The sequence below is a fragment of the Caenorhabditis remanei genome, chromosome V (genome assembly GCF_010183535.1).
Source record: "Caenorhabditis remanei strain PX506 chromosome V, whole genome shotgun sequence".
Taxonomy (NCBI): Eukaryota; Metazoa; Nematoda; class Chromadorea; order Rhabditida; family Rhabditidae; genus Caenorhabditis; species Caenorhabditis remanei.
Window position 1 is genome coordinate 7,621,920 of NC_071332.1, and position 19,392 is coordinate 7,641,311.

The 19,392-nt window shown below is 36.9% G+C and overlaps 4 protein-coding genes across 4 annotated transcripts; 1 reads left to right on the plus strand and 3 right to left on the minus strand.

The window, feature by feature from the left end:
• Window positions 1–355: 355 nt before the first annotated feature.
• GCK72_017984 (uncharacterized protein) lies at window positions 356–3,720 on the minus strand (the record flags this gene model as incomplete). Its single annotated transcript, XM_003112546.2, has 10 exons — window positions 356–452; window positions 500–591; window positions 816–959; window positions 1,006–1,221; window positions 2,461–2,513; window positions 2,561–2,675; window positions 2,723–2,877; window positions 2,926–3,055; window positions 3,099–3,240; window positions 3,491–3,720. 10 exons carry the CDS (start codon window positions 3,718–3,720, stop codon window positions 356–358), a joined length of 1,374 nt encoding a protein of 457 aa, XP_003112594.2.
• Window positions 3,721–7,901: 4,181 nt separating this feature from the next.
• Window positions 7,902–9,605, plus strand: GCK72_017985 (uncharacterized protein; the record flags this gene model as incomplete). The annotated part of the gene is made up of 7 exons (XM_053732337.1): window positions 7,902–8,044; window positions 8,160–8,481; window positions 8,527–8,625; window positions 8,675–8,911; window positions 8,955–9,155; window positions 9,205–9,293; window positions 9,344–9,605. 7 exons carry the CDS (start codon window positions 7,902–7,904, stop codon window positions 9,603–9,605), a joined length of 1,353 nt encoding a protein of 450 aa, XP_053581250.1.
• Window positions 9,606–9,799: 194 nt separating this feature from the next.
• GCK72_017986 (uncharacterized protein) lies at window positions 9,800–10,960 on the minus strand (the record flags this gene model as incomplete). The annotated part of the gene is made up of 5 exons (XM_003112385.2): window positions 9,800–10,074; window positions 10,122–10,285; window positions 10,332–10,627; window positions 10,672–10,793; window positions 10,870–10,960. 5 exons carry the CDS (start codon window positions 10,958–10,960, stop codon window positions 9,800–9,802), a joined length of 948 nt encoding a protein of 315 aa, XP_003112433.2.
• Window positions 10,961–11,211: 251 nt separating this feature from the next.
• On the minus strand, window positions 11,212–11,934 carry GCK72_017987 (uncharacterized protein; the record flags this gene model as incomplete). Its single annotated transcript, XM_053732338.1, has 3 exons — window positions 11,212–11,514; window positions 11,562–11,789; window positions 11,833–11,934. The coding sequence occupies 3 exons, from the start codon at window positions 11,932–11,934 to the stop codon at window positions 11,212–11,214; spliced, it is 633 nt and encodes a 210-aa protein (XP_053581251.1).
• Window positions 11,935–19,392: the final 7,458 nt, after the last annotated feature.

The following is a 19,392-nucleotide window of genomic DNA, read 5'->3' on the forward strand; positions in this document are numbered from 1 at the left end:
TAGTACGGTTTATATACATAAATGCATGAGAGATAAACTTGGAGAGTTGGATATATTTAGATATGAAAAAAACGTTTAGTAAGTATGAGGAACTGGAAAATATTTTTTCTAATATTGGAGACAAAAATGACAGATATTCTGCCGGTCTACTCAGAATTAATAGAAAAAATGTGGAAAAAGAGTTCTGAAAAATTGTGATATCAATTATTGAGTCCTGTTACTGAAGGCCTACACTATTAAAAAGTCATTTTTATGTGTCTAGAAATCCATTCGATTCGTTTTAAACAGTCTCAAAGAGAACAAACTTTCGAGATAAAAACCACGTCATGAAACAATTTATTTGATAGTAATGTTCTTATTTTGGTGAACTCAATGTGTTCTCCATAGTATTATTTTGGGAGAATGCATCCACTCGAAGTCTCACATTCAGACACAACATTATGACGGGTGGGCTGAAAATAGGAGATTTGAAGACACACTTTTGAGATGAACCACTTACCAAACCACTAGAATATCAAATGAAAATGCTGACAGAGCTCTCCAGAACTCGAACATTTCCAGCGATGAAGCATGAGATTGATGGAAATAAATCTCCATTGAAAGAGCGAAAACATAGAAAATACTCATACAGATTGCAGATGCTGTGAGAGACTGCTCAGTGTGCTTGTTTTCAGATCTAGTCCTCGACACACAAATCATACAGATTAGGGAACAAATGCATACGGTTACAATGGTGATGAAAGATATGATAACAGAGAAATTAGGTACGGTAATCTGAATTTTTTATAAGAGGAACCTTCTCAACAATAACTCACCCAATGAAATGTCATTTTGCTCTCATGAATAAATCCTCCTTGAAATGGAATAAACTGACTCTCCGATAGAAAAGCTGTCCAGACTCCAATGAAAGGGCTGAGAAAGGAGAACATGATGACATGAGGTATAACACATTTCTGAATCTGCAAACAAACCAAATTTTAGAAGGTCCCTATGAAAAAAACACACCGTTCCAACAGACATTGGGCATATAACACAATTGGCTCTGTTAACTATCATGAAACAGAAAATGAGACACTTGACAAACTTGAAATATTGTTCGATGAATAGTAGGGAAATGAATTGAGTCGGTTCGGGATACTGTTTCAGAGCCCAGGGACAGAGTGGTGGAATGTAGTTGAAGATTCGGATCAGACCAACGTTCATCAATATTATGAATATGCTCTGAAACGATTTATCTGGTATTTTGAATTTCTTGTTTGCAGCTGTGACAGTCGTGCTCTAAAGTTGATCCTCAAAGCCGACGCCTATCAAAGGAACCCGATTTCTACAAGTATGCGAAACTGATACAAACCAGAATTGAATCCACATAATATAGCTGCAAAAATGGGAATTTCGAGTAGACATTCCATTTTCTGTGCAAAATTTTGAGAACAGAGACATGGAAGAATAGTCCAAGAAAAAAGTAAACAACTTGAATTCCGTATTTTAAAATTTCGAGATTTGTGTAGAATCCTGGATGACATCTCAACATTATTACGTCTGAAAAAACGGAAAAATCAATTGAAAAACACATGCAAAGGGGGGAAAAACAAATTTGTATTCTTTTCTCGTTCGATGGAATTTGTTGACGAAACCACCACATGAGTTAGAAGAGAAAAGGAAAAAAGTTAATAGGGAAAAGAAATTGAGAAAGTAAATAAGAAAGCTCCAAAGGGAACAGAGGAATAAATTCAGAAAAGGCTTCATGAGAAATGAAGAAAAGGAGAAGGGAGACGTCATATCCGGACACAATGGCTTCTTTTGGAAACCGATCCGCCGAGCGTTTATGCTTTTGAAAAGGTGTGTAATCAGGCGAGGATTGAGATGAAAGATTTTGAAGAAGGGAAAGAGAGGAGCAAAATTTCCATTTGTAGTTTTAGATTTAAGCTTATTTTTATAGGTATACTTTCACATCTAATTGACGCAAGAGGAAAGATTTCTCGAACAGATTTCTGAAATGCAGGTGATTTTTTGTTTATCCAGATTTCTAAACACTAATGAAGGTCAAAAGAGAAGTAACCTAGATATATCAAAGTTTAAAGTTTATTCTTTTGTGTTTTCCTGGTTACACTCCCACGCGTTCTAGGGTTGGATTTTTTTTAAATAAAAACAACCTTTCATCAATTCTATATGTTAGTGAATTGCCATAGTTGTTTTTTTGAAAGTTCTCAATAGTGGTTCAGTTTTCAGAAGTACTCTTTATTGGGTTTATTACTACTAGAACTAAACAACACCTTTCCAGGAAAGTAAACGAAAAGAACCAGAACATTTAACACACGTGTAGGTTGACAAGGAAAAAACAAAAACAAGATAAAACTAATACGTGCTTTTTCTTTGAAATATTGTCACGGTGGCCAATCTGGGTTGGTTGACACGTACACATGGAAGAAATCGAAAAAGAACGGCCGTGGAGAAGCGTACTTTTGAGTTAAAAATGAGCAGAATAAGCGGATTGAGTCCCATGTCAATTACGCCTGAGAATGTATGTCATGTGAATGAATGATGAAATTGAACCACTAACCGATGATATTCATTGCAATCACTGCTAACACACTGCCATTTCCAACTTTTGGGACGATATAGAAGAGGAAAGATGCTAAATATTGAACAGAACACACAATGAGATATTGGATTGCCTGATTAACTATGATATTCTGGGTCACTGGGAGATCAAACGACCTACCAGTTTGACATCGAATGCCGTGAACTTTTTAGATCTTCCATCATTGTGTGTCTTTTTCCAATAGATATTCAAAATCATGAGGCCATACATTATACACATCAGAATAGGGAGAACTTGGCCAGCATAAAAATTCACATCAATGAAACTGATTCCAACTGCAAATTATTAATAGAAAAAGGATTCGAAATATTTGTATAACTTACACCAAACATTGCAACTAGAACAGTTGTATGTGTACCCGATGGACCACCGATTGAATCTTTTTATACACCCACGAGATGTGGTATCAACGACTGTGTAAATGGACAAAATCCAGGGAAGATATAGAGTTACCTGAAGTACTCTACATATTTTCAGGTACTCAGTGGGGACTTACGATTTGAACAGCTCTCAGATGATTCCGGAGTATATCGAAAACTATACAAGACCGATAGATTGAGAATCCGAAGTTGGCTAGAAGATATGCAAAAAAACTGAGTGTATTTGGTAGCGATAGGATGATCAGGAGGTTGTCATCTCTGGAAAATGAAAAAGGTTCAAAACAGAAACCAATGGGCTGAAAAGTTTGTGATTCATAATAATATATAGAGTTTTCGGTTTTTTTTTCTAATTAGGGATTTTTAGATATCTTCGAAGAATGGTTTGACTACGTCAAAATGATCCCAATGAACATTTCTGACTCATTTTTGCCGTAAACAATGACGAGACTTTCAAAAGTAAATTGTTTTCATTAGAGTAGCTTCAGCAACATTTTGTTTCCAGACTCACTTTAAATATTGACAATAGTTGAAGGAACATGGGATAGACACGAAGAAATTAACGCTCGTGTAAATTGTTCCAGCAAGTATCATACTAAGAACAAATTGAATGAACGGCTGTCTTCGGAATGAACTCCAATTATGCAGTAGTGCAACAGTAACAGTGATATTCAGAAAAATTGATATAAGTGAGAATGTAAGAATAGTGGATCCAATAATAATTCGATTCGTCTGTTCCATTTTTTTCGATGAATTGGCAAAGCAGACAGAAGCCTGGTCGGGTAGTATAAATAATGAAGGGGCGGAGTATGACATCTGCAAACTAGTCAGTATTGTTACTTGTACCTTTATTCTTGTGACACGTGAATTCTTAGAAAAATACGTTGTAGTTTGTGTGTAGGGGCTAGGTTCAAAATTTCAAGCTTCAAAAAAAAAGAAGATCTGTTATAAAATATTGGGGAGAATTTTGTTCCAATGGAATCAAACCAAAAACTTTAGCTATTAGATTAGAAGAAAGTAATAAAAGGAAATGTGGTCTTCGAGGACATAGAAGAACAGAATCTTCTAATTTTCTCAAGTGGAACGACTAAAAATAGTTTGCAAATAGTTTTCAAAGTTCCACTTGGTTTATTCTTTTCAGATCATAGGAATAGAACTCAAAACAATTATTCAAAAGAGTCAACCGTTACCACAAAGTTTCATAAAGGGTATTCTAGAAACTGGATAACGCCCAGGAGCACATGTTCGAAGTTTTATAGAATTTTCAGTTTTCACTGAAAACCATTGTCAAAAAACTGCTGAATCAATCAACGCTGTGTCTGAATCAGAGATGAAGAGAAATGAACACGCCGAAAAGAAAATCAAAAAATGAAATTATCCAAAAAAAAGTGCATCAGGTCTGAAAAATGTTCTTGCGTGTCAGATAATTTTTAGATTTTCTTTTTGATTCAGAGTAAGCGGCCATGAAGAAGAAAAAGAGAAATGAAAAGAAGAAGGAACATCTAGATGATATTTGAGTTGACGTGATTGATCAGTAGGTCATAATCAAGCAGACTGTGAATCCCTGGAGAATCAACATTCCATAATTCAAAGCGAAATATCAAAAAATTAAACGGAAAACAACGAAATAGTAGAAAGAATGAAGGTTGCTTCAATTCTATAGATCAGACCTCGTTGTCTGGGAGGCCTAATTGAAGACGTAACTAGATCAAAACGCTTGGTAATAAGTTCCCTCTCCACGCAAATATGAATCTGACTCATGATTGATGAATGAAAAAATTGAAATTTATTTAGGAGTTTTCGTGTTTCAGTTATACAAAATCAAACAATCAATTCAGAAAAATAAAGACCTGTTCCAGGAAACTCATTCGGAAGCAAGCATTTTTTGAATTTTCCGAGAATGCCCTGATGATGCCAACGCTCTAATCAAAGCCTTTTCAAGTTGAATCCCAAAAAAAGTTTGAAAAGATATTTGAAAAAAGAGAACAAATCAGCTCCAGAATTATTTTCTTCCTTGTCTTTGTGTCTGTGTTCCTCTGGTTTGACGACGGTCAGCATAATCAAATTGGTAACTTGAAAAACGACTCGCACAGCTGATTGATCAGAAGTGATATCAGGAACACTGAAAAATGAGACATGGTAAGTCAAATTGAATTTAAATTTAACCTGTTGACAGGTTTCATACCATGTCTTACTACTTTAGTCCACCCAGCAGTTTTATGTGTTTTGATCTATCCTGGTCTGCAGTACATGATCATTTTTCTGATCCATACTCATTAATCATAGCAAATTACACCTGCCTTTTTAGTTCCTAGTTCTACATCCTTCATCTTTTGTCAAAAAGAATTGCGGCCATCGAGTTGACATTCGATTCGTAACTCCCATAAATGTCGCCGATAGACTCGGAAGCTCCATCTCGTTTCCGTCTCGAGCCCCCGCTGATACTTTACTCAGTTTCTTGTTTATTGCACTTTCAGAAAGCGGCTCATCCCTCCCCTCTTTTTTTCTATCCCTCCAGTTTCCATATCTTTCGTCCAGAGTTTATGGCGCTCGTTTTGGGGGTCCTCCGCCAACGGAAAAATGGGTGAGTGGTGGGGCCGGGAGCACTGCAAAGTGACATACACGCTCCCAGAATTTCAATTGTCTTCTCTTCTTTTTGCTGTTGCATGGCAAAAGAAGTAGAAGAAATACGGCTCCATGGAGTAAAAAGGAATAGAGAAGGGAGAAAAGAAAGGAAGCCCGTATTTTGACAAATGTGCGTTCGTTTGTCAAAAAGTTCCTTTTTACGAAAATTTGCACTCTTTCTTCTTTTTGTTGTCAGTTTTTTGAGTTGGGTCAAGAGCTTGGGGTTTCCTGACATAATAAATGCATGAAGTTCGTTTGCTGAGCTGTGTTCATTAATTCTTAATTTTCTTGTTTTTCGAAAAAGCTGGCTCTCGCAGGAAGTGGTAAACATCAAGTTTCTGGAAGACTGTTTTCTGGTTTCTCAATTTTTGTCAAAGAGATCTTGACTGAAAAAAGAGTTTTCTTAAAATTTCCAGTAAATCTAGATTAGATTTACTGGAAATTTTAAGCTTTATGCTTTTTCAGCTGTTATTTTTGCTGTAGTATATTCACCTGCTCGTTTTCAGGAGGATCGGCTGTTAAACTTGGTCAAATTTTGAGTTTTAAGAATTTACATTCGAATTTTAATATTTATCAAAGATAGATTTTAAAAAGCCGCGTTATATCAATTCTCTTGCAAAATCTCTCTGAATGACCATCAAACTATAAAAAGTGTTTTGAAATATGACATCAATTGCTGTTTAACCTAATCCTTCTCTCTTTCCATATCCAAATCAAATCCTCTTCCATGTCAATCAACCCTTCCAGACATTGCCCGTCTTCCTTTTCTTCTCACATTCTTGATCCCATTATTCCTAACGAGTCCCTTGAGCTCTTCCACTCTCTTTTCTCTTTTCTTCTTCTTCAAATCCAAGTCAACTCAAATTTCTTTAGTTCATTTCATCCTCCAGTTCGGATTGAGTTAATCTGATAATCTATCTCCCCGGTGAAAGAGTATCTAATGAAATACTGTTATTCCAACTGAATGCATGTTCTCTTCTCTCGATCCCAGATCTCTCTCCGGAGACCACTTCATTATTTGTCGCCCACACGTCCATCTCGTCTCATTTTGCTTATTTTCTCCCTTGTCTTCGTCTCTTCTTTTTTATCCATTTTGACAGCTTCTATTTCCTTTTTTCTTTTTCGCCAATATGTCAAAATATTTGTTAAATAACTCCTCCATTTTATCAGTTATACCCACGATACGATGGCTAGAATTCGGCCAAAAACAAAAAATACAAATCCCTCAAGGATTTATTTGTATATTTAGTAAGAAGACTTATTCTATTTCTCTTCAGCTCAAGTCACATTTATCTTCTTTAGCTTTCGATTTTCATTTGAGGAAAATTCTTTTTTTGTAAAGAAAAATAAAAAGTTCATGAGAAAGTGAAAAATGGGAACTTCCTCAAAACCTAATCCATTTTTCTTTCATAGTTTCATTGAAAGTCACTCATTCATATAATCTGGTATGGTCATGTCGCATGTGAAAAGGATTGAAATTTCGACAGATTACATTTGCTTGATGAATAGTATTGTAAATACAAATGTAGCAAAGTTGCGTCAGCTGGTTCCTTGCCAATTCGCATTTTTGCTAGATGTGTTATCCAGCTTCTTAACTTCTTGCAATTTTCTGGCTTTCCACCTTGTTAACACCGGAAACGAGAATATTAGCTTTTTCTAGACCTTGCACACGTCAACAACTGCTTCGAAAACATAACTAAAAAGGTGATAAGCCAACTAGCTCTTGTTTTCTTTTTTCTTCACTTTATTTCTCTCCACTGCCTTTTTTTTACTATTTGTTTCTTTTTTTCACAACAGACCTCCCCCTTTCCTTCTTTTTTCTTTCTGTTTCCGTCCGCCTGTGTTGTTAATACTCAATTAACCAGAGTCTCTCTTTTCCTTCTTTTTGTTGTCTTTTTATTCTGTTCAACTATAGAAAAAGTGCGTCAGAATCATTGTGAACGAAGTCAGATGAGAGAGAGGAACCAGATTGCTCACACCTGCTTGCTCATGTATTTCTATTAGTTATTTTGGACGGATGAGAAAACATCTTCTCGTTTCGTTTCCTCTCCGTATTTTTTTCTATTTATAATTTATGTGAAACGAAAGAGAGCGAAAAACGTACGTTTTAGTCGTTTTGCAATGCAAAAAATAATCGAGACTCATCTATCTCCTCCCCCGTTTCGTTTCTTTTCTATTGCTTTTTATTCCCCCATCCCATCCCCGTTAATTAAAGTCGTCTCGACACATTTTGCCCTTCCTCCCTCACCACAAAACTCACATTTTATATTTTCAGAGCGTTTTTCAGTGAAGGGGGTATGACATCGGTGGTTTCTTCTTCAGAACATGTGATTATTATTGTATTGTGGAAATATCGGTTGAGTTTGTATCGTTGGAAACGGAGAGATGATGTCAAGATTATCGTTGTGGCACCTCCACGGATGCTCGTTGATGAGACCAAGTGAGTCATTTCTGAATGTACAGAACGGTTTTTTTAAAGGAGAGAAGCAAAAAGAGAACCGGAAGTTTTCAGATCTACCCATTCATTATAAAAGTCTGCAAAACTATAATTTCAGTGTCGATGTCTACTATCAAGTCGAACCGCCAATTCGCGATCACGACCACTGTCTCTTGATGCATAAAGTCCGCGAACTTTGTTCAATTTTCTCGTCAAAAAACCCGAAATTAGTTGTCTTCGAGAGATCTTTACAACGTCCAATTGCACAAATTCGACGAGATATGGAAGTGGATGGATTCAAACCGGAACAACTTTTACATTTCATGCATGCAGAAGAGGCGATTACAATGAGAAATGGATTAGCTGCAATCAGTTTGAGACAATGCTCTTTATCCGGAACACCACAACCGGACACGTGGGCAGAGGCTGTTAGAAATCAGGTAACTAGTTTTGATAGCAGAAAAATGTTGAAATCACAATTTTAGATCGGTGGATTTCCAGCAGTCGTTCGGCCTCTCCGTCATCACTGTGCCCATTCCGTTGGTTTCATCAGAAACGAGAATGAGTTCAAGAATTGGTTCAGAGTCAGTTCCTAACTTCTTGTTTTCTGTACACTGATTAGTTTAGTTTCAGCGAAACTCAAGTGTTCACCGTAACGAACATTATGTTGTACAAGAATACGTGGATGATGGACATGAATTCAATGCAGTTTGCTCTTCAACTGAAGGAATTCTTGGATGTATTTCAGCAATCGAGACACATCGTTCTGTTTTAGAATGCATTCAGAACCAACAATCATATGCTTTGGAGTATCTTTCAGCCAATCAGACAAGGGATATTTTTCCTGGATTAGAATCGTTTTGTATTCAGGTAACAGAACAAAAAATAATACAAAAACAAATTTATTATTTAGGTAATCAAAAGTGTATTCCCTAGTTCCTATCTCGGTCTGATCTTCATCCGTGGGTATTACAAAGATCACAACGAAATATTCTTCCTCGGATTTGGTCTTGAGCCTGATAGTGAAACAGCCAGACATCTCTATGCACTTCCTCAGAGTTGTCCGTGGGAAGTTTTAGCATTGACGGCGCAACTTGGACCTCAACCTGAAGACGTGAGACTATTTGTAATACATCATTCAAATTCGAAATATATTTTTTCAGTCCACGAACGTCGACAACAACTATCACTTGGTGATCAATTTTCCATCTGCCGAAGGAGTTTTGATACATCAAACTAATATCTTGAGAAGGTAAATGCTCCTTTTTTAACTCCCATATAAGTTTATGTTGTTTTTTCCAGAGAAAGTAACATGCGAGTCTCTTGGAAAAGTGCTGAAAGTGCTGAAATGAAGGATAGTGATCACCTAGATGACAATGTACTTCAAGTGTTTCTTTGGAATTCAAATAGAACTAAACTACTTGCCGACTGCAATGATATCATGAGATCAACTGACATCACTATTGACAGAAATGCATTAAACGAAAGACATAGTTTGTGTCGGAAGAATGTGGCAAAGTTAACTGCAAAGGAGCTCGTCAGAAGCTGCACGACAACCGACTAACAGTGATTTTTGAGAGTTCCTATCGAGTTGCTCAATCCTCTAAAATTGAAAGAAATGTGATTTTAAAAGACTATAAAAAGTGATCTCCGATCCGACTTAATATTTCTATTTTATTATTTACGAAAATAAAGCCTATGAAAATGTGATTTATTGCACAAATACAAAATAAATTAAATAAATTAAAATGATCGGAATCACTGGATAAGGGAGTGAAGGAAAGCGAAGCAAGTGACATCATCATTTCCAGATTCACAGAACAATTGAGTGTTTGCAAGATAAGAGAAGTCGTGTGCAGAACAGATGACGTCGAAGAGTCCACCAATTTCTTCGGCAGCGGCCTTCTGGATCTTTCTTTTCGATGTTGAAGGATTATCATCAACGTTGGATTCAATGATTCTACGAAGACGATCATCATTGCATTTGTCATTGAGTGGAGGAGCTTGACGGCGGACTGGTTGACGATATCCATCTAGAAATTATTCTGATTGGCTTGATAGAACAATGGCGAATACGTACTGTTTGGCTCGGACTCAAAAACTTTCTCAACCTTGTTCTGTAGAATTGGTGGTGGTGGCTCATCAGTAACCCTCTCTTGATCATTTCTTGCTTCCTCTGGATTCTTTTGGACTGGTGCTGGGTTCTCGTTAACGATCGCCTCTGGATTCTCGAGTTCGACGTATCTGAAATTCGATCAATATTAAATACTCCTGACGTTATAAAGCTTACGTTTCACTTGGAAGAGTTGCTGGACGGAGAGTAGTGGCATCTTGGACTGGAATCTGTTGCTGTGGTGGTGGTGGCGGCGGTGGCGGTGGCGGTGGTGGAGGTGGTGGAGGTGGAGCTTCCACATATTGTGGTCCTTGATTGTACTGCACCGGTGGTGGTGGTTGAACTGGATTGTTGATTCCAACCAAAGTCTCTTGTCCATTAGTTGGTGGAGCGACTGCTGGTGGCAGAAGTGGGGCTCCTGTGACGCCAGGTGGAGACCCTGGAAGTGGAGCCAAAGTGAATGGAGCGAGAGTCTGAAAAATAAGTTGAATGTTTCAGATTGATAAGATGAAACTACTTGGAATTGTTGTGGTGCTAATGTTGGCAGAGTTGGGAGTCCACCAAACATGTTACATGGTTGAGCAGCAGGACATGGAGCCTGTGGAGGACAGTTGAAATTGATTGGGGAAGGACATTGCACTGAATATACAAAATTTTGTGAGTTTGAAATTTTCCAATATAAAATCAGATAGCAACGGAAGTAAATCATACTTACTTCCAACTTGTCCATTCGGGCAGTGACACATCGGCGGTGACGCCTGCACAGAAGTCAGGAGAACAACGACAAAAAGCCAACTCCTCGTCATGTTGATATCTCGATAGCTATGCCAACTTGCCACTTGATATACCCATTTCCCTAAGCGACTGGTTACGAAACTACCAGTTTTATCGTTATCATGCCGCCACTGCGACTGCCGGTTTGTGGGTATGTGTCTGTATGTAACATCAGAGTGACAAAGTTGCTAATTTGTTTATTTATCGACAGAGAAAGATGACAGAATAAGAGATACTCGATTCGGAAAGAAAATGACCAGTTATGGAGGATCGGGGGATGGGTTTATCGGTTTAGTTTTGCCTCATCCTCTTCCTTTTCTTTGAGATTTCTATTTTGAAACAACTGCTCTCGGATATCAATGATGTCGCTTGAGCTATCATTCTCATTTGAACTCTTCTCTGATTGAGAAGTTGGTTTGTATGCGAGACAAGTGATATCATTTAAGGTAACTTCACAGTACGAAGTTGCTTCTACATAATAAGAGAAATGTCCTCTCGCACAGATCACATCGAAGTTGGCACCGAATTCCCGTGTTGCTCGTTCCGAAATCACCATTTTCGAAGTGCTGAGGCTCGGTGTTATTGCCTGAAACGAATTTTCGTTGAAATCTAACTCCTAAATCTGAAATTTACATCTTGCATAATCTGTTGTAATCCATCATCATTACACTTCTCACTCAATATTTCCACTTCTCTTGTTCTCGATACTTTTGAAACTTTTGAGTTATGAGAATGCAATCGAACTCGGTTTCTTGATGTCTTCTGCTCGTTTTCCTGTCTCGGCAGGTGATGTGCTGATGACGTGATGTCCAGAGCTGTAGGCGCTTGTTTTTCAGAAGTTAGGGAAGGAGAATCGTTGACCTGGTGAAAAATAAAAGAATGAGATTTTTGAATGATCACTTACAGTTGGTGGCTCAGGAATGGGCATTGGTGGACTTGGCAATGGGATGATGGCTGCTAGAGCGATTGGAAACAGGAACAAAATGGAGAAGTTTTTGGACAACATGTTGAGGACACTGAACATTTAAAAAGTATGAACAGCTTTTATATCCATTTTTAAGAGAATAATTTGCAAGCAAAACAAAATAAATTCAACAAAAAACAACATTTTTGTATGTAGTTGGTTGTTTCTAATCGCATTAGAATGTTTATTTTAAATCGAATTAGGTGTGAACTCATTGTAACAACCAGAAGCTTCAATTGACATTAATGGTGTTAAATTGATTTTTATTATAGCAACATGAAAGTCACATTTTGGAAAGTGTGAAGGTAAACAAACAGGAAGAATAAAACAGATGAACAACGATGAGATTGGATTTCATTTTGGGATGAAAATGAAAGAGAATGAAGAAGAAGTTTTGGAGCAGTATGAGTTGGAAGAGAGAAGAAAAACGGGAAAATAAGAAGCCGGCTGGCAATTACCATAATTATTTATTCTGATGAGTTTCTTTTTTGGCAAGAATTTGTAAAGAGAAGCTATTCATCATTATTCTTCATTTCAGGATACACTCGAAAGTTGATTTGATTTTTCTTCAAAATTTGGGTGATGAAAAGAAAAAATGTGTATTTTGTCCTGCCGAAACTATAAATATTTCAGAACGACCTTCTTTTTATTCTTTTGTCTTCAAACACCTCGAGCTCAAAAAAGGGAGAAAAATAGAAGTGTAAATATCATCAAAACTTGGAGAAAACTGCAAGAAGAGAGTGAAATATAACTTAGCCGTAGGCGATAATTTTTAATTTTCAACGAAGGAAAAACAGGTGAAGATGAAAATGGATTGGAAATAAGAAGAGATTTGTCATATTTTTAGAGAAAGGGTTTTCAGGGAATTAACTTTTTGATAACTTAACTTTGAAAAATACCGTCAGATGAGAATATAAATTATATAGATAAAATAGAATGAAAATCTCAATGTTCTTCTTTCTTTTCAAAAATAACATTGAGATGGAGTGGTTGATAAAAATGTGGTTGAAATATTAGGAAGTAAGCTAACGGTCAGGGAGTTCATCAAGCTGAAAACATAATCTTTTAATAATGAAATCGTACAATTTTTCAGGTATTTCTAGTTCAACATATTTTCTGGAACTTGTTGAACTTTCAGAATTCTGTTTGAACGTTAGGAATTCTTCTTCAGAACTATCATGAACAGGAGAGAAAGATTACTAGTTAGAGCACTACCCAATTTTAGAAATTCGAGGTGAAAATCATTATCCATTTCTCAGGAACATATCGAAACTACGCGGATCGGAGTAAAGGAATTTATCCAAAACTTTTACTGATGTAATATTCAAAAAGTCGGCGACAAGTGATTACTGAAGATAAAATAACATAATCTTACAAGACAGCTTACAAGTAACTTTATAAATGTCAGTTCTTGTGTTTTCTATCCTCCTAATGAAAAAACAGAAGGATTTTCTTAAAAAGCATATGAAAAACGTTTCGATACGACTATTGAGTTTCAGCGATTCAACGGCACCAGAGTCACAACATACCGTGAGAATTGTTATGTCTTGTGATACTTGTGATATGGAAACATAGCTCCTACACGGGCGTCATCGATGGCTCCGGAAACAATACGACCGCAGACGAGTTCCTGTTTTCTTTCGTTCCCCCGTTCCAACTATTATTATTTTTCACTCATTTTCTCCAGTTCCCATTCATTCATCATGGCAACCTTCCCGGAAATCCGAAATGGAAACATGAATTCAGAAGGCATCAAAATGTATTCCCATTATGTAATAAGTGAGACTAATGCCATTTCGAGAGTCTACCCAAAAGATACTATCTTCGTTCCCTCTCGAATTAATGTCCTCTGTTATCTTCATGTTCATCGCTGCTTTTCCTCTCATTCTTGTCTCCTTCTCGTCAACTACTCGAAAATGGCATAATCTGCGAAATTTATGCAACGCAATGGGCGGGGGGCGGTTCCGTCGCCCTCCTTTGGCACTCCAGGGACGTTGTGTTAACTTGTGCTCTCGAATTAGTTTGCGTATGAACTTCCCTTTTCGTAGTACACATATTGTGGAAAAGAAGAAGAAGATGCACTTCTGATTTATTATACATCTCAGCTGTGCTTGCTCGCCTTGTTCTTTACGTTTAAGAATTCTTGCGGTGTCGTGAACTTGCGTTTCCAACACTCACTATTCCTTTTCATTAAAATATGCACCATGTTTACAAAATTTTTTGGTAGATGAAAACCAAAAAAGTACTGGTCTGCCAAACTAAATAGCTACGAGTGTTTCGGTTCCTGGTCGATGCACCATCCTGTGGTAACCACTTTATAAAACTAGAAAAACCCGAACAACCTCTGTAATCGTTCGTTTCATGTTCGGTTCACCAATAAAAAAACTCCTTCTACATATTCCATCACTTTTCATTTCCTGCCCTCTGATTCATTTCACAATTTGGTCGACGGTTACATAACTGTCACAATTGCATCCAACTAGAACATACGTTAGCCCCCGCCATCCAACCAGTTTTTTGAAGAATACAAGACCCCCTTCCAGTGTGGTGTGGCCCATTGTTTCAAATAACAAGTAGAAGACGTAGATGGCGACGAATAAGACGGTGATGCTTCTTATCTTTTACTGAAATCTCGACTGGAAGGTCACCTGTTGGAAGGCGGCAGCTTCTGCATGCTTGCCATTCGACCTTCCATTTTACGGTTTTTCAAATTCTTTCTGTTTTCTGTAATCCGGCAGGTTTTTGAATCACGAAAGAGTAATTCTTTGTTCCTCTCTCGCCATCTCTCAATTAGTTCCTCTACTTTTCTGATGTCATCTATTTTCTGTTCATTCGTCTTTTTTGGCTTTTTACTTCAGAACTTCCCAGTTATAGCTGTTAAGCATCGGACGAATTTGGAAGCTTTTTCACTACTTTTCGAAATTTTTCGCGGTTTTGCGATAGTCAGAAATTAAAGAGAGACAGAGGAAGAAAAGAGGATTTAGTAAGAGATTGAGACTGATAAAGCAGAAAACACACCGCCACCAGATGATGATTGTTTTCTGTTTCGCAATTGTAAGTGAAAGTGCGCGACAGGTTTACTGCATGAGATCTACCTCTTTCTCTCATTTTTTCCATCTATTCTCGTCTCTTGTTCGAATGGCATCATGTACTCATTTCTGTCTTTTTACTTCCCTTTTTCCATGCGAGACCATTCGATTTTAATTGATGGGAATATGGAATACATTACCCTCTTAGTGAGAACAATCGAGAGTGCTTTTTTGTTTTTTGATCAGAATTCAGATCGTTCTTTTTCTATTTCTGGATGTTTTCAGAGGTATTGTCACTAGAGAAAAGGTGTGGCGGTTTTTCAAAACGTATACATTTTTTCTATTTGTGATAGTTTTGCTAGTTTTGCTAGAAAAAATAGTACAGTTTTGAATCATCGCCATTTTTGTTGTCCTAAAAAACTTTGTCGATCAAGAAAAGTAAACAAAAGAAACAGAAAAATAGTAAGGTTTAGTAGATCACAATGATCACATGGTACCAACCAAAAATTGTTGAAAATATGTTGCAATTAAACAAAACTTGTTTGGAATTCGGTTGACCCACTCGAAACACTTGCCTGTGTTTCATTTTTCAATCTTTTCTTGCTAGAAGCCTAATTCTTGTTTTTGGTTTCGAAAAATAAAGTGGTATGGTATCAATCTGAATATTTTATTGATCCGTATATGGAAATTGAATAATTACATTAATTTGATTGACTTAATCTTTTTTTCTATTCTCTTAAGTTTTTAAAGTTGATTTTTTCCCAAAGTCAGTTTAGTTAGAGCTAGATAATAATGACCACGAAAGAAACTACTTTGGTTAGATTTGCCAGTTCTGAAATTGTCACATAACCCTAAATTTTACCACTTCCAGTCAAAACAACCTACTTTTTTCATGGTTTTAGAATCCAAAAATTAATAGAACGTCGTCCAATTGATTCAGTCCAGAAATCACAATCCGCCTACTCTAAAGTACAGAAGTAATCGCTATTCAACTTCTTCATCGTTCTTTTGTATTCATTCTCTTCATATATCTGAAAGTAATGTTGTTTTTGTTGAACAGTTCGTTTGTACGCGTCTGTCAGATCAGTAGTCGGCATCGACATTCAGCCAGAAATTTTCATAAATTCGAAAGTCATGTGTATGTGAGTGTGTACATAGTTGGTGTGATCTTTCACTACTATTTGCGTTGCCAAATACGAATACCGCAGTAGAAAAGAGAGGAAAACAGACGGACTGTACCCACAATGGTTTTTCAATTTCAACTCTTCAATCTCTTTTCCCGTTATGCAAATCACTTGTGTTCTAGTGTATTTATATTCCCAGGGTTCAAGAGAAATGAACCTATATCATGAACATTTACACTCATCTTCTCCCATTTCGCAAAGAAAAGACCGCTAATGGAATCGAGAAAATGGAAAGCCGTTTTCGATGAGGTCTAATCACCTTTTTGCTGTTCGGATGTGACGAACTTCCCTCTTTTTTCTTCTTTGTCGGCGTCCACATCCTTCTTTTGTCGCTTCGGATCTTGTTTTTGTGCACTTTTTTGTTCACTTGTTTTTGGATGATCACTCCTTATCAATTGTCTAGCACTCCGTCTTATTATTCAATTTATAAATTATCATTAAGAAATTTTTAACCGAGGATGACAGTTTGTTACATTTTTTTATGTTTTCAATTATGGAATCATATTTTATAAGTGAATCTATATAGTAAGATATTTTTCATATTATGTTTCAGAGCTCATCCGCTAATGCATTTCGTCTCCATTTTTCAAATCTGTTTCCTTTATTTCATGTTTCGTCATGGTTTTAACTTTGAGAATTCAGCAATCATTTCGAGTCACCCAAGTTGTACTCTATCTAGGTTCTTGTTGATGTATAAATTTATTGAACAACTTTACGGTTTTCCGCTTTATCGATAAGTTTCGTTGATCGTTTCCGCTTGAAGTTTTAAAAAACAACCCCCCGCAACTTCCATCTGAACTCGATTCATTTCCTCCTCAATCTTGAATTCGAACGTCACGAATCGATCCTCTTACCAGTCACTCTGTAAACTTTCAACTCGATTTTGTTCATTCGATTCAATGGGCGCGATTTGACCTAAACCATTCCCATAGTGTCTTCCACCTCATCAACTTCAACCTTCTGTCCCTCATCGTTTTCTCCCATTTTCCTCCTATTCAATCACAAAACAATTGACATTGACAGTAGGCAGTAGTAGCAGAATAAAACGAAGAAAAAGAAGGCAAAAGGCAAATGAAAACCGTCAGCGCGGGGGACCCAACCTAACAAAACACAAAAAAGTGCTGGCTGCCTTGCCTGTACTTGGTTTTTTTTTCAACCTCTCTTTCCGTATTTCCCGCGTGTGCGTTCAGAGGCGCATCTCGTTTACCGTCTAGCTTTGCGTCACCGTTTGACGGGGCGCCGCCGACTGTTGCACAGTACTAATCGGATAGAATGAGAGTATCAACCTCCCTGGAATAGAGAACACAACGATGGCACAAACGTGTCAAATTGTAACCGGATATTAGGTAGAGTTGAGAATGAAAACTGAAAAAATCAGATCGTTCAGATCATTTAATTTTGTATACAGTAGCGAGCATAAGTGAGCACCCCTTTACACTTTCATGTGTAACTCAGCTGAATCGTGTCCGTTTTGCATAAACTTTTTTTTGAAATGTAGCTGAAATATCCAGTAGTAAGAACATAAGTTTTTTGAAAAAGTTTTGGTTTTGATTTTTTTCGATAATTGATTTTTCCTGATTGTGATTTAAAAATTCGAAAAAAAACTTTTTATTTTTCTCTTGGAGTTATTCAGTTTTTTATGTCAAAATGATGGAAAATGCTGAAATATGCAAAAAATTATGTTGAATTGACTTCTGAAACCCTGAGCATCGTGCCAGAGCTCCAGAAGTCAAATGTAGTGTCCTCAAGAAACTCATCACAACTCACCAAAAATTGCTTCAAATCAGTCAAAACATGTACCAAAAGATGTGTCTTGAGTTTTTCTACAAATCAACATCAAAAAGTAATAATTTTAGAAAAAATAATTTTTCAAGTTTTTTTCGCGAAAAAATTATTTTATTCCCATTTTTGATATTTTTTGGGTATAATACGAACAAGAAATACAGCCATAGGTTTTATTATGTGCGAAAAGACAATTTGCATAAAGTTTTTGGAAAGTATGTTCATTTTATAGTCAGAAAATATCAAAAATTGAGAAAAAATGGGAATAAAATAATTTTTTCGCGAAAAAAACTTGAAAAATTATTTTTTCTAAAATTATCACTTTTTGATGTTGATTTGTAGAAAAACTCAAGACACATCTTTTGGTACATGTTTTGACTGATTTGAAGCAATTTTTGGTGAGTTATGATAATTTTCTTGAGGACACTACATTTGACTTCTGGAGCTCTGGCACGATGCTCAGGGTTTCAGAAGTCAATTCAACATAATTTTTTGCATATTTCAGCATTTTCCATCATTTTGACATAAAAAACTGAATAACTCCAAGAGAAAAATAAAAAGTTTTTTTTCGAATTTTTAAATCACAATCAGGAAAAATCAATTATCGAAAAAAATCAAAACCAAAACTTTTTCAAAAAACTTATGTTCTTACTACTGGATATTTCAGCTATCTTTCAAAAAAAAGTTTATGCAAAACGGACACGATTCAGCTGAGTTACACATGAAAGTGTAAAGGGGTGCTCACTTATGCTCGCTACTGTATCTAGCTCCTCCATCTAGCTCTTTGATGCCAGATAATTGAATGTTGAGGGCTATGGAGCGAAGGTGAATCGGATGACATCTGGAACTAGGACATACTCATACTGAGCAACTTGATTTACTACTCTTTCACAGTTGTCATACATAAGCAATTCATTATGTTGTGTACGTACTACAACTATGTTTATTTTTTTTTTGCTGTCCTCTCTTCCCTCAACCAACCAACACGAACACATTTTTCTTCTCTCTCACTTCTTTTTCTGGCCATATGTATGTAATTATAATCTGGGCGCCGCCTGTCTCTTCCTCTTTTTTTCTTCCTGAAACCTCCTTTTGTTTTGTTCTCTTCATCCCGAAATACCTACTTCTTCTTCATCTTTTTTCTTATCTATTCCCACAAGTTGGCACCTAATGGCAGCGGAACCAAAAGATGAGTGGACTACACAAGCACTTATCACTTTTCCATGAGCTGAGCTTCCCGAAACAATTTCCATTCACTCTCTCTCTCTCTCACTCATAAGCGAACATGCCAAGCAGTCCGCCCCAAACGACGCGGAGCCCGTCAAGATGCGCGCAATAGGTGCAAACAGCGGCTCTCGCGCCCTTCCGAGTGGCGAGCTATTCATTTCAATTTGGCAAGATCTTTTTGGAAACTCAATGGGCAGATTTGGAACGAGGATATGTTCCTGTTCGGGTGTGTGATGCCTAACCCTGTATGGTCACCCGGATCGGATCAGGATATTTGA